This window comes from Aotus nancymaae, unplaced genomic scaffold (assembly GCF_030222135.1).
Source record: "Aotus nancymaae isolate 86718 unplaced genomic scaffold, 86718_ANA_hifiasm-v0.15.2.pri h1tg000014l, whole genome shotgun sequence".
NCBI classification, from domain to species: Eukaryota; Metazoa; Chordata; class Mammalia; order Primates; family Aotidae; genus Aotus; species Aotus nancymaae.
In genome coordinates, this window is record NW_026988425.1 from 30,920,050 (window position 1) to 30,934,175 (window position 14,126).

At 39.5% G+C, this 14,126-nt stretch overlaps 1 protein-coding gene across 4 annotated transcripts in view; it reads right to left on the minus strand.

Moving 5' to 3' along the window:
• DROSHA (drosha ribonuclease III) overlaps positions 1-14,126 on the minus strand; it is a 134,970-nt gene that overhangs the window by 25,726 nt on the left and 95,118 nt on the right. For all 4 annotated transcript variants that reach the window (XM_064375908.1, XM_064375907.1, XM_064375905.1 and 1 more), the window contains 4 exons: positions 11,650-11,709; positions 10,200-10,299; positions 6,302-6,404; positions 4,269-4,339 (listed from right to left, as the gene is read on the minus strand). In XM_064375908.1, coding sequence (XP_064231978.1) covers positions 4,269-4,339; positions 6,302-6,404; positions 10,200-10,299; positions 11,650-11,709 — 334 coding nt within the window. The remainder of the gene's footprint in view (positions 1-4,268; positions 4,340-6,301; positions 6,405-10,199; positions 10,300-11,649; positions 11,710-14,126) is intronic.

Consider the following 14,126-nt stretch of genomic DNA (forward strand, 5'->3'; position numbering starts at 1 on the left):
TTCTTCTATCTCCTTCATGTTTTATACCCAAACAAGACTGTGATTTCTCCTTTCATTCTGCTGCCACTCATCCTGGTGTAATAGCATAACACCCCATGGCCAGACTAATGCAACTCTGTCCATTTCCTTTAATCTACCCTGTAGACACCAAGATAAGGTTGTGCTGCACCTTGGTGTCAGAGAATATCTACTGAAAAGATCTAGATTGGAACCCCAGTGCTACCATTTATTAGCTCAAGGACCTTAGGCAAGGTCTCCACCCTTAGTTGGCTCTTCTGGAAAATATTCTGATCAGGTCATCTGCTCATGCAACATATTTTTATTGAATACCTAGCTCTGTCCTCAAAGGGACCTAGTAGGAAAGAATGAAGCTAAATACGTACAATTTAATACATTGTGGTAAGTCTCATAATAATGTGTTGAGAAATGTTAAGTTTATGAATATTGATGTTGAGAAATGTAAAGTTTATGAATATTGATGAATGCCGAGTGTATGACAGAATATATTGTTTGCTAGGAAGAACGATGGCAAGGAAAACCTAGCCACCACGCCCCCTGCCGTTAGAAAACTACTTAGGGCATTCCAAAGTGGCAGGACAATATATAAATATTATATACCTGATAAAACAGTTATTTAAGCTATCTGACCCAGCTCCTGGGGCTCCCTCGTGGAGAATACTTCTTAGGTTGTTTGTGATCAGTGGTAAGCAGGCACCAGCTGCCTACTTGGCATGTTTTGTGTTATGAGAAAATACTGAACACCTGTTTGTTAATAATGATCACCTGTTTAGACAGAATAAATGCGTGGGTCAAAGTCTACTCTGGGCCTTCAGCCTGGAATGCTGTCAGCCCTTGAGGCTCTCAGCTCGGAAGGCTGCTGCCCCCACCCCCGACAGACCCACTTTGCTGTTCTATCTGGATGTCTGCTTCTCATTTCCTTCAGCACCGCCTGGGTGGGGGTCTCTACAGCCGAGCTGGTACTTGGTAATAATAAGATATATACATATAAGTGCTAGGAAAACTCCCTTGAGGTGTCAGATAAAGCTTCGGAGAGGAGATGACTCTTCAGATGTGTCCTGAGAATATGAAGATTTTGGCAAGTCAGTAGAGAGTGAGAATCAAAAACAGGGCACCAGAAACACAAAAATAGTAAGTCTTACGGTACACAGGCATGAGGTGATTCCTAGTGAATGGAAAAGGTTTTTTTTAACAGCTGAGAGTCAGATTCTGAAAACTCTGAAATGCTATGTATGCAGTACATAGAGCTTGGGAAGTTATAACCAAAGATTTTAAACAAGAAAGGCCATAACCAAATCTGCACATTGAAAAGAAGACAACACTAAATGTGGTATGAGTGATGGACAGGAGTGGTGGGGGATGGCAGCCGGGTAAAGAGTTCCAGGGAGAAATGAGGAGGACAAAAATGAAAGCAGTAGGGTCAGAATTGATAGAATTTTGCAATTGATCAGATAAGAGGAGAAGAAAGCTTAGGACAAAAATAAATCCTAAGGTTTCTGGTTTAGAAGATAAAAATAAGGGAGGAGAAACATGTTTGGGGTTAAAAGCGATGGGTTCAATACTGCACATGTTGAAAAAAGGTATCTGTGGAACGCCTCTGAGAAGATGCCCAGAGGCAACTTGAAAAGACACTTTTTCCAATTTCTGGAGCTCCAGAGAAAAGGCTTGAGTCAGAGATACTGGGACAGATGTGTAAAGAGAAAAGGTGTGGAAAGCAGGGGCATAGGAAAAATTACATTAACACCACTCTTTTTTTTTTTTTTTTTTTTTTTGAGACAGAGTCTCTTTCTGTCACCAGGCTGGAGTGCAGTGGCACCATTTTGGCTCACCACAACATCCACCTCCTGGGTTCAAGCGATTCTCCTGCCTCAGCCTCCCGAGTAGCTGGGATTACAGGCGTCCATCACCAGGCCCAGCTAATTTTTGTATTTTTAGTAGAGACAGGGTTTCATGGTCTTGAACTCCTGACCTTGTGATCCACCCGCCTCAGCCTCCCAAAGTGCTGGGATTACAGGCGTGAGCCACTGCGCCCAGCCAACACCTCTCTATCTCTGTAAGCAGGCCATTGACATGATCAAAACGAAACAATGGATCTGAGTGTACTGGGTCAAATATGAAGGGTTACACAAAGACCAAAATACAAAACCAGCAAAACTGTGGCTGAAAGAGTAAAATTCAGTTCAGGATGAAAAAGAAAAAAACAGCCCTGCTGTTTACAGGGCTGGGAGGACAGACATAGATAAAGCCAGCAGTGAAGTGAACAGGAAACAATGTCTCCCTCAAGGTCTTACAGCTGCTGTAAATGCCATTATGACCCTCTGACTAAGGATCACTGCAGACACTCAATTGCCAAACTGCCCCTGCCTCCTGAGGGCACCCAATCCCAAAGTAATCTCTTGCTGCCCCTAAACTGGCCAGAGCCAAGAACCTCCTGAGAATTAGCACCAGCCCAGGCCTCACAAAGGATGCCTCTCTCCACTCCCACAACACGGCCAATCAACCTGACTTTGTTGCCTACAAGTTTGTCCCTGGCTGTCTTCGGCTGATTAGACTTTCATGATGCCTTATTCAAAAAAAGAAGTACACTGGTTCGCTCACATCTCTTACATGCTACAACTCATAGGTGGAAACCAAAACGGAGATGTCAAATGAGTCAGAGTGTCTAAGTTTGTGTACTTCAAAACACTAAAGAGGAAAACTCCTACATTGTGAGCCTTGTACAGTTTCACAAAAGGCACGCTACAACAAATTCAGAATCTCAGCCATTCTGTTTGTAAGATAATGTTCAGGCTCTGCTTTTAATCCATTCATTTATTCACTTCACTCTTCTGACAAATGTGTATGAAACACTGCACATGCCAGCATTGCACTAGGTACTGGAAACACAAGATAAGCTCGCTAAGTAGACAACTGGGAGAGAAGCAGTTTAAAGAGAAAAGAATCTTAAACACACACTGATGCAATTAAGAAGACAAATAGAAAACTGCAGCAAAACAGAACAACAGAACACAGTGGATTGGGGGATGCAGGTAAGATAGGAGAAGGGGACAGGGAAGAGATGGGGGTGGGGGAAGGAGTCTGCAGGGTGCTAGGGGGCACCGAGGCAAGACTGCAGGAAGGAAAGAAGAGAGCAAAGAGCTTGCTGAAATGACCCACAAAAGGTGAAGGCCTGAACAAAGAAAATTTAAGATTTGAGAGGAGGTCTTAAAACACACACCATCTGCTACAGATGCAAATCAAGATGCACATGTGTTTACATGTGCAGGGTAAAAATGAGGGACACAGAACACCTGTAGACAACCTTCCCATAATGAGGAAATTCACACATGTAAAAATCATCACATATCTCTAGAAAAACAAATACAAAAATCAAATTACCAGATATGAACATTGCCCAGGTCATATTTTTCAAAACTATTGATCCTTCTTTTAAAAACTACCCAAAGTAATACAGTAATAACGTCTGACAGCCATTTAAGCTGAAGGTTTCACAGCGGCTTAAAACTGGCTTCCTGTGTTCTTTATTGCTCCATGAGGGCTATTTCATTCAATTATAATGACATTTCAATTTGGAATACAGAGTTGCTTCTCCTTTTAAATGTTAAATTGACTTGTTTTGGTGCAGAAAGCATCCAGTGTGTTCCATTATATGCAGGATTAAAAAGGTATCTCTGGCAATATTAACAGCTAAATGTTTAAGTAACAACAGAAACTATTTTAGACTCTATCATTTTTTCTTAAACTATAATTTGCTTTAAAAAAAGTCCTTTCATACTCTTTATTCATACCCCTATCAGAAACTCCCTATGAACTTTCTAAAGTAAATAAACATTTATCTAGTCTACATAATTTACATAAAAACAAATCATACACGGAAAAGCCAAAAGGCTATTACTTCAACTAAGCCTGCATGGGGTAGATACCCAATGATTCTAAAATATAAAATCACAATTAACTTCAAGACACTTCAAAATAGCGAAGTCCTATTACATTTGTTTTCATATTTAATTTGTAAGTGATCATGAGGAAAAACAAGGTTCAGGTGAAAGAAAAACTTCTTGTGTAAAGGTCCATGGAACTTTCCATCTGCAAGAGTTGCATAAGCTATTTTGGTCTACTTTAAATGTCCCATCTATGGTAGATTTGGCATTTTGTTTCTCCTGTATTCTCTTCAAATTGCAAAGACCAGCTGAAATAAAATATTCTGTAATGATATATAACATAAAAATCAAATGATTCCATATAAATACCGGATCATTAAAGAGCAAGCGTCCAAATAACTGCTTGGCTTCCTCCAGGCTTCCCTCCAAGTAAACAGCTCCTAGATGAAAGGAAGAGAATGCCAAAAGGGAGTCTCCATCAATCGTCAAAGAAAATTACGTATCTCTATAAAAAGCAAAGAGGCAGGCCAAAAACCACTTACAGAAAACAAATCAGCATGTTAAGAAGCAACTGTCTTAAAAGTGACATTTTCCCTCTTTTTGCTATATTTTGTGTTACAAATTAGACTGAAATAATATGAAATTCAATTTACTAATCTAAATCTAATATTGTAAGTAAGAGAGGCCAGAGATTAACTATCGTGAAGGGTAAAGGTATAAAGCCTTACTAAGGGAACAATGCACAAATACTTGACTTTAGTAAAGAAAATGTTCTGCTGTATTTTATGCATTGATAGTTTATGTTTCAGACCAAAAATATAAAAGTACCTAAGGAAAAAAAATAGATCAATGAAGGCATCTGCAAACAAACTATCAGGGGAAGCTTTACTTTTAATTTGAAATAATTAAGCACTGGGCACACATACTGCATGAATCATAACCAGGAAGTACTATTGTAACATTTTAACTGGGTATCAATTAACTCTGAAATGGAGTAGTCATATTTTCTTGAAATCAAAATACACTTGTCTTCAGAAAGGCTACTTTTCCATGTAAAATGTTAAGGCACTTAGTTATCAGGGCTTTTGACAACTAAAGACATTTATTATTTCTTGATAGATGTATTAACAATGATAGTAAGAGTAACAGGGGTAGTAGCTGTTGTGGTTGGGGGACCACTTATGCCCTGGGTACCACGCAAAGCATTTCCACATTCTTATCTTCACTTTCATGGGGTACCTCAGTAGGAAGGTGTAAGAAACGACTTAGAGGATTTAGGCTCACATTAGTTGATTTGGGGGGACAGTTTAAGGAAGTAGAGCTTTGCTCTGGATTGGATGCTGCCAGAATCGGATATTAAGATCATTATAACAACTCTGTGAGGTAAGTGATACTATCTCCATCTCACAGATGGGGAAACTGAGGATCAAAGAGATTAGGTAACTTGCCAAAGACATAGATCTGATAAATGATAGAACAGGAAATTGAATTATGTCTGGCTGGTTCTGGAGGCAATGGCAACACCAACTGTCAAAAATATTATGTGTACAGAGCAAAGTAATTCCATGTGACAAGTTCTTTGAAAATAGACATATTTGTGAAAAACAGACATAGCTGTAAAAAGACTGTGGATAATTATCAAACATTCTCTTGCCACTATCATCAGCATGAAACTACAATGGGAAGCTTTTATATTCATTTTCAAAGGAAGAGGGCAAAAATGATAAGAACAAAGCCCTCTGAAAATGTACTTGTTCATTCACCTTAAAAAAAATCAAATTGTCAATCTACTGTAACCTTTCATTGTAAAGCATACATACTTGCAATCACCAGCTAATTAACTCTTCTAACTTTCCTGTACCAACAGCTAATTGTATTCTGATTACAGTCAAAAAGAAGCCAAGGAAGTAAAGTGCCTTAGTGAGGAGTGAAATGTCAACATCAGTCTTGCTTCAAGTGAATCAATAAGTTATAAAGAGTGAAACCCTGGGATTTAAAAAATGTGATGTTCTCAAGATGTTTAAAACAGAAATCTTACAAATAGTTTAATCAAAAGCAACACTGGAGTCCTCAGCAACCTAATTTGTTTGTTTATGTATGTGATCCTGAATCAATCTGGAAAGTAATCCATCTGCATATTAATTCACCTCATTTCAATTCATAAGCATCTACATGACATCAGACACCAATTCAGGCAGTAAGAATGAAAAAAAAAAAAACAGAGGCATGTTCACTGCTCTGAAGGAACTAAAATAACTATAATATAAGGTGGTAGGTGTCGTACTGGGAACCTCATGTGCGTTGGGAACATGTAATTCTGTCCCAAGTTTCCACACTAAATTTTATGTGCTCTCCAGACTGTTTAGACATGCAAGAAAGCAGAATAAGAAGAGAGAAATTACCTATTAATGCTTCAAAACAATTGGCCATTGCATGTCGAAGGTCCGATTCTCTACAAAGGTCAGGCCCATGAGCATACAGCATAAATCGGTCCAGTTCAAGTTTCTGCAACATTCACAATGACAAAACGTAAGGAATAGTTTGCCAAAATCTTAACTACAGTAACTCACCATCTCTTGCAGAGGGTTGGTGTGGAGACAAGATGGGGGTGGGAGAATGGTTACAAATCTATTGGCCTCATATGAGTATATTAAGAGAGAGTTTAGTTTACCATTCATTAGAAGTCCTATACATATGGCTCGGTTTTGACTAACTCAGTTCTTTCCCAAACAGGTTTCTACAAACTCCAATAGTTCAAGTAGGGTTCAGAATTGATCAGATCTGAACTTTCCAATTTCAAGTTCAGACCAAGCACTAGTCCAGGCTGGAATAAGACTCTGCTACGAGACCATAAGCCCCTGGGTTGATCCAATATGCCTAGGGAGAGAATTGCAAACCTAACCCAAAGTTAGGAAAGTCAATTTTACTTCTTTGACTTGAGTCATGTGGTACTGACAATGTCAGCACCATACAAAACAGACTTTTTTGTTGTTGTTTTTTGGAGACAGAATCTGGTTCTATCAGTGCAGTGGCATGATCTTGGCTCACTGCACCCTCCACCTCCCAGGTTCAAGTGATTCTCCTTCCTCAGCCTCCCAAGTAGTCAGGACTACCGGTGTGAGCCAACATGCCATGCTAATTTTTATATTTTTAATAAAGACAGGGTTTCATCATGTTGGCCAGGCTGGTCTCAAACTCCTGACCACAGGTGATCCAGCTGCCTCAGCCTCCCAAAGTGCTAGAATTATAGGCATGAGCCACTGCACCTGGCCCAAAATAGACTTTTATGTGGTAGAGTGAAGACCTTCAGAAGACTTCAAAATGCCTTATGCCTCTAAATCTTTTTTTTTAATTTTTGGGGGGAGACTGCTATCTTTGCATTTGTGTCCCCCTTTATGAAGTTTCCATACTCATATCTCTGTGGGTTCAGTGAGACCTTCTGAGCAATGAATTGGATAGATCTTAAGGGCTTTGAAAATATCACTTGTAATGAATTGTGTTTCCTTTTCTGATTTGGCCTCAGAAGAGTTTAGAGTCAAATTTGTGGCCCCGTTCTAGGGGTAGGGCTGATGAATACGTTAGTGCATACTAACTTTACCTCTGGATTCATTTCACTATCTTACTCATATTTTTCCTTTACTTTGATCTCTGTGGCTGCTTATTTCTTATCCCATGGTATTACAACACACAAATCAATTCTGGCCTTTTAGAACTAGACACAATGTGAAAGAATATTTTTGTAAAACTCCTGAGATTGAATAAATGGAAATCAAAATTCTTCCCATAAAAAAGAAAGATACAAACATTGCATAAATACGCAATAAATCAATTTCCATCACCATGTAATTCAATTCAATAAATACTAAGAAATAATGTGCCACATAACATGGAACAAATCACAAGTCAATGAACAGCCTAGGACAATATGAGTTCCACCAGTCCTCAGACAAAAGACATACATTTTGTGTGTCTCAGTATATGTGTTAAGTATCCACATTTATTTATATTGGAAAAAGACAAAGACAATAAAAATAAGACATATATGCTGTAGTATTTTGTACTGTTTGAAATCCGTGATTATAAAATATACTCAAATGAGTTTTGACTACCACAAATGCAATAGCAGAAAATATCTCTTTTTAAAAATTGATCCCAAAGTGCAAGAGTTTATACTAGAATATGTAAATTTCATCTGTTTCACAACTTCACTGGGAAAATCTAATTGTTTGCTATCTCTGGAGCCCTGCTTGTGAGCAGACTGCAAGCCATATTTTATCTTATAAACATCTACTGTATTCTGGAGTGCTGCGATGTGAATTTCCTGACTTCTTCTAGTCTCTATATCCTTATTTTTCCATGTAGGCACTAGTACAACTTTTAAAAAGGAAAGAATGGTATGCTACTGTTTATGTGTTAAAATGTTCATTAGTCTGGAAGGTGACCTACAGCTTTCATTAGATTCTCAAAGAGGTCAACAATTTTCCATCAATTCCCTTCCCTCCCAAATGGCTAAGGACTACAGGTCTAGACAGAAGAAAGGTGGGACCACCACAGCCTTCTGCTGCAGCCTACCTGGGTGTTCAGTACTATGGGAATGGCAAGCCTTGGGCTTGGTGCAAGAAGACCACATAGAATATTCCCTGCAGGGACAAACTCTGTCATTAGTCATGGCTTTGCACAGCACCCAATGGGTTATATAATAGCTTTTGTTTTCATGCCATGGCAATTCCCCACACTTTGTAAATATCTTCCCTACAAGTGTTTGAAAAATAATTATGCCATTCCATTACATCCTAAACTAACAACAATAAGGAACGGAGTGACAACCCACTTATTAATATGTACTTCCAGTGGCATTTATGTGAATGATCAGGAAGCATTGTGACAATTAAATCAACCAAACACTTAAGCAGTTTGAAATTTCATTCATTGTGAGCCTGCTAAAAGCCAAGTTAGCTTACCTGGCTACTTACAGATTTTCATTAAGACATCAATATTTACTTTCTCAAATGCCTCCAAAACCAGTTCAAAGCCTACCACTGTAGCTACAATGATGATGTTATCAAATAAAATAAAACAATGTGTGCTTGCTAACACATAAGCTAAATTAACCACATCTTGAATATAATTAATGCCTTGGCAAGATCAAATTAAGAAACCAGTCATAAAGCTAGGATGGGCTTTATCTACTCTTTCTCTCAAAATCAAACTTTTATATCAAAATGAAGAAAATATACAAATTACTTTAGGCAAAACCCACAAGAGCTTTTCCAGTGGATCCTCAGTGTTTGGGGATTTAAGAGCCACCATTCTACCTACTATTAAATAAACCCAGAGGTCTATAAAAATGTAAGGATTTATCGCAAGAACATGGGTAGCATCAATAAAAACAGCCCCTACAAAATTATTAACATCTTTGTATAATTACTATAAATAAGTATTATGCCTAGCACTTTATAAACAAAATCATTAAAACTCATAATCTCATTTAATTCTCATAACCAGGCTCTGTGGCAAGGGCTAATATCATTTCCATTTTACAGATGAGAAAGCAGAGGCTTGAAGAAGAGAACAATTTGTCAATTTGTCCATGGCCACCTGTTTGTAAGAGGAAGAGTGTGGACTGGAACCCTGATGAGTCAGTGCAAGTGTCCATGTTCTTATCAGCTATGATTTATTATAACAAGACATCATATGGACACGGAAGCATCAAATCAGATCACATAAGTAAAATGCCTGGCATGAATCTGAATTAAGAAAAGGTTCTGTTAGTCACTGAGCTAAGTCAATGAGGCTAGTGGGACAGCCTAAACCCTAAATCTTAATAGGACTTGTGATTTGGGGGATTCTCAAAGGTGTATAAAGTACCCCTAGTGGATAAAAAATGGTCTGGAATATTCTGTTCAAAGCTATCATTTGGCTTGTTAACATAAATTAAAAACAAATATACTACAGAAATATTACACAAAGGGAAAACACAGTATATTTCATTTCTTTTGCTTTGTTCCCATGTTCCTTTTCCCCAAATGTTTAACTCTGTTCATGCACACCTGTCAAATTTTTCTTCATCTGTTTTCAAGTTACCTCATTGTGGAGTTCATTAGCTGCTGGTGAAACTCACAAAGGTAACAGAACTAATAAGGCTGGATCCTTAAAACCCAACAAAAAATACTTCCTGGTCTGTAAAATATTACTTCCCTAATATATCCTAAAGAGTTACTTATTCAAATGCAAAGTTATGCATGGACAGAAGAAGAGCAAGTCAGACGTAACTACAAATGCCGCAGATGTTTTCTATACCTTTGCTAGCATGGCAAGGTGCTGATTCTGAACAATGGCAGTCCGATAGGTTGCTAATCCTCCTTCTTCCAGACTAGGAAACAAATAGTACAAATGGACACTACAAAAAAAAAGCACATGAATAAATATGCATCACAACATTTTGTCTGTGGCTCTGAGTCACTGAAACAGGACTAGCACACAGTATCTGCACAATGGATACCAGTTGAATCAAACTAAAGGATCTGATTAAAAGTCTTTGAAAGCTAAACAGTAAGAACAGTATATCTGAATATGCTAAAACCTAGACCATTCACTCATTTTCACATTTATTTCTGTTAAAAGATTTCTCTGAAATCTGATGACAACAAAGAGCAGAATAATCAGTCACACACTCTAAGAGCAAACACATTTATACTAAAAATTGGGAGTGAAACAAATGCTCTTCCTTGAACTGAGTTATGTGTGGCCCCTGGAGCAAGGAGTCCCTTCTCCTAATTATGTCCATCTTGTGAAAAGAAATGACCTAAAGAGAGTAACAACAGCTCAAGGAGTTCTAAGAGAAGCATGTATTGTCTCCCTTTAAAAGAGAAATTGTGTCAGTATAGAAAAGCAAAACACACTTTCCTCCCCCTACTTTCTTTTCTTTCTTTTTTTTTTTTGAGATGGAGTCTCACTCTGTTGCCAGGCTGGAGTGCAATGTTGCAATCTTAGCTCACTGCAACCTTCTGCCTTGGCCTCTGGGTAGCTGTGACTACAGGCATGCAGCACCATGCCTGGCTAATTTTTTTATTTTTAGTAGAGATGGGATTTTGCCATGTTGGCCAGGCTGGTCTCGAACTCCTGATCTCAGGCGATCCACCTACCTTGGTCTCCCAAAGTGCTGGGATTACAGGCGTGAGCCACCATGCCCCAGCTTCCTACCCCTACTTTTCAAATTAATGATCCTAAAATACTTCTGGAGAGAAAACACACACACACACACACACACACACACACACACATACACATGCACACATGAAAATCTGGTCATTAAAATTACTTGTAAGCTTTACTTCCCTTGAGATCAGAAAGACTAAGAAAGGGATCAAAGACAATTCCTAGAAGATGAAATGACATTTTAAAATATCATCCCTTTCTTTACAAATTGAATATAAGCTCTGAAGCATCTAGACCAAGACAAGCTGATCTCATGTGGCTGTAAGCAACTTTAACATAAACTTGACAGGACAGAGACACCAGCCTTTCATCTTGTAATCTCACTCATTACAGCATCAGTGAGTGCAAGTTGTCAGGGCAAGAGCCACAGACATGTGGCTTTTGAGCTCTACAAAAGAGATAAAATATATGGTGTTTCAATGCCTTATTTGGCTAATTACAAAGAAAGCAATGCAATAAGTATGAAGAATGTTACCTATAAAATGTAATTATTGAATAATTGTAAAAAAAAAAAACAAAAAAGCCGAATTACCTGGTCAGAAATTCAACAACAGCATCACCCAGGAACTCCAACCGCTCATTGTGATTAATCCTACAATGGGAATTAAAAAGATCACTTAAAATAACATACTAACACCCACCAACACCACCCCCCCACAAGAAAAGGGCACATGAGGGTTAACGCCTTTAATAATCAAAGCACCTTCCCTGTTCCTCATAAATTAACAGCACTGACCACCATCTTAGCCCACAGGCATCTGGCACCTGCCTATGGGAAGGAGGGGTGCATTCCTTCATACTGTATGGTTCAGGCTTTCTACCTGGGGGCTTTCTTCCTCTGGGAACCAGACTTAAAGCATCCAGAGACTTCAAGGTGATTTCTCACTAACAATCATTAGTATTTCCACACTACTATCAGGTAGAAGACAGAAAGAAGGATGCATTCAGTGATTTTCTGACCACCGAAAAATCCGTTTTGATATGATGTCCTAAAGACGGTCCTGCATCACTCCAACTCTAAACTCAACCCAGTATCGGAAGTCCTTCAAAATAAGTCTGATCTGCCTTTTCAGTCTCATTACCCACTCCTATCCTTTTCTACCTACACATCGGGCCCTGCTCCAAAACTACCTGGCACTCTCCGAAAGAGGCATCCCCTAAGACACTCAGTGTGCCTTTTGAGACAAAGCTCCCGGCCACCCCAGAGCTTTCCACTCTCTCCCATACAATGAGCCACATTGAAAATCTACTAACCCCTTGAGGCCCAGCAAAAATGTTATCTTCTTTACCAAGCCCTGCCCAATGCCCCTCATCAAAATTAATACTTCCCCCTCAGCACATAGATCACACTTTATTTATAGTTTTATTATATGATGAAGTCATGTCTCGCAGGCTGTTAGTTTCTTGTGTTCGCATACAGGGCTGAAATGACCAAGAAGGTGGCCCATGGAAAACCTCTTCCTGCGCCTCCGTGAAGCCAATGGAGCACCTTCCCTCAGTGGTAAAGTGCTTTTCTCACTGCCCCTTTGGTTGAGCACAGACATGACATGAAGTGACTGAGGTTTTCAACAGGCCACACTGGCTGCTGTGTAGACACTGAGTGCAGGAAAGAGAAGCACTGAGGGGCCGCTGCAGCAGGTGCAAGGAGACTTTCCCACATGGAGGCTTAGGCTAGGGAGGTCACGGTGGGGGGCGGGCAACAGTCAGATTTGGGATGCATTCCGGAGACATAGCTGAAAAGAACTGTTGATAGCTGGAGTTGGGATGTGGGGGCTAAGTGAAAGAAAAGAATGAAGGTCACTGCCTAGACTTTAGCTTAAGTAGCTCACAAGGAGTAGTGCCATCACTGTGGAGGGGAGGACCAAAAGGGGAGCAGGTTTGGGGGAAAAGCAAAAGGTGCATTTTGGACATGTTAACTTTGAAATGCCCATCAAATATCCAAATGGAGAGATCCAGTAGAATCCTGGACAGTAAACTACTGCTCATGGGCTAGGACAAAGTTGCTAATGAATCTTTAGGGTTGGTGAATGTCCACACAGAATTTTAGGTGACAAATCATATGGTACCACTTGAGAGGATGCAGCCAGAGGGAAAAAGGGTCCCAGGAATGAACCCAGGGAGGGCCTGGGTAGAGGGAAGTTGAGAAGTCAAGCAGAAGGGAAGCCAGAAAAGGAGACCTGGCCAGGGAGGGAGGAGGAAAGGAAGCCAGTATGCTCTCTTCGAGCCACAGGGAAGAATGTGTTTCAAGAGAGAAGTGGTTAGCCATGCCCAGTGTTGCTTAGATTCAAGTCAGATGAGAACAGACCACTGATTCAGTCCTGTGAAGGCGCTGAGGCCCTTGATACGTTATCTGTGAAGTGGTGGAGACAAACCTGATTTTGACTATAGTAGGCTGGAGAAGTAGTAAGTTATATGGGATTGTACGGTAGCCCTCCCATACCCATGGTTTCATATTCCACAGTTTCCTGGTCAACCACAGTCTAAAAACATTAAATGGAAAATTTCAGAAATAAACAATTCATAAGTTTTAAACTGCATGCTATTCTTCATCACATGGTAAATTCTTGTGCTGTCCCACCCTATCCCACCTGGGATAATCCCTTTCTCAAGCATCTCTATGCTGTCACTTAGTAGCCATGTGGGCTACCAGATTGACTGTTGTAGTATCTCAGCGCCTATGTTCAAATCATCCTTATTTTACTTAATAATGGCCCCAAAGCACAAGAGTCGTGATGCTGGCATACTGTCATTTATTTACTTTTTACTTTTATTTTAGGATGAGGGGTACATGTGCAGGTTTGTTACATAGGTAAATTGCATGTCACGGGGTCTGGTGTACAGAAAGCATGTTGTTATAGCTGTTCTATTTTATTATTGCTGTTAACCTCTTACTGTGCCTAATTTATACCTTAAACTTCATTATAGGTATGTATGTGTAGGACAAAACATAGTACATACAGGGTTATGTACTACTATCTTTGGTTTCAGGCATTCACTAGAGGCCTTGGA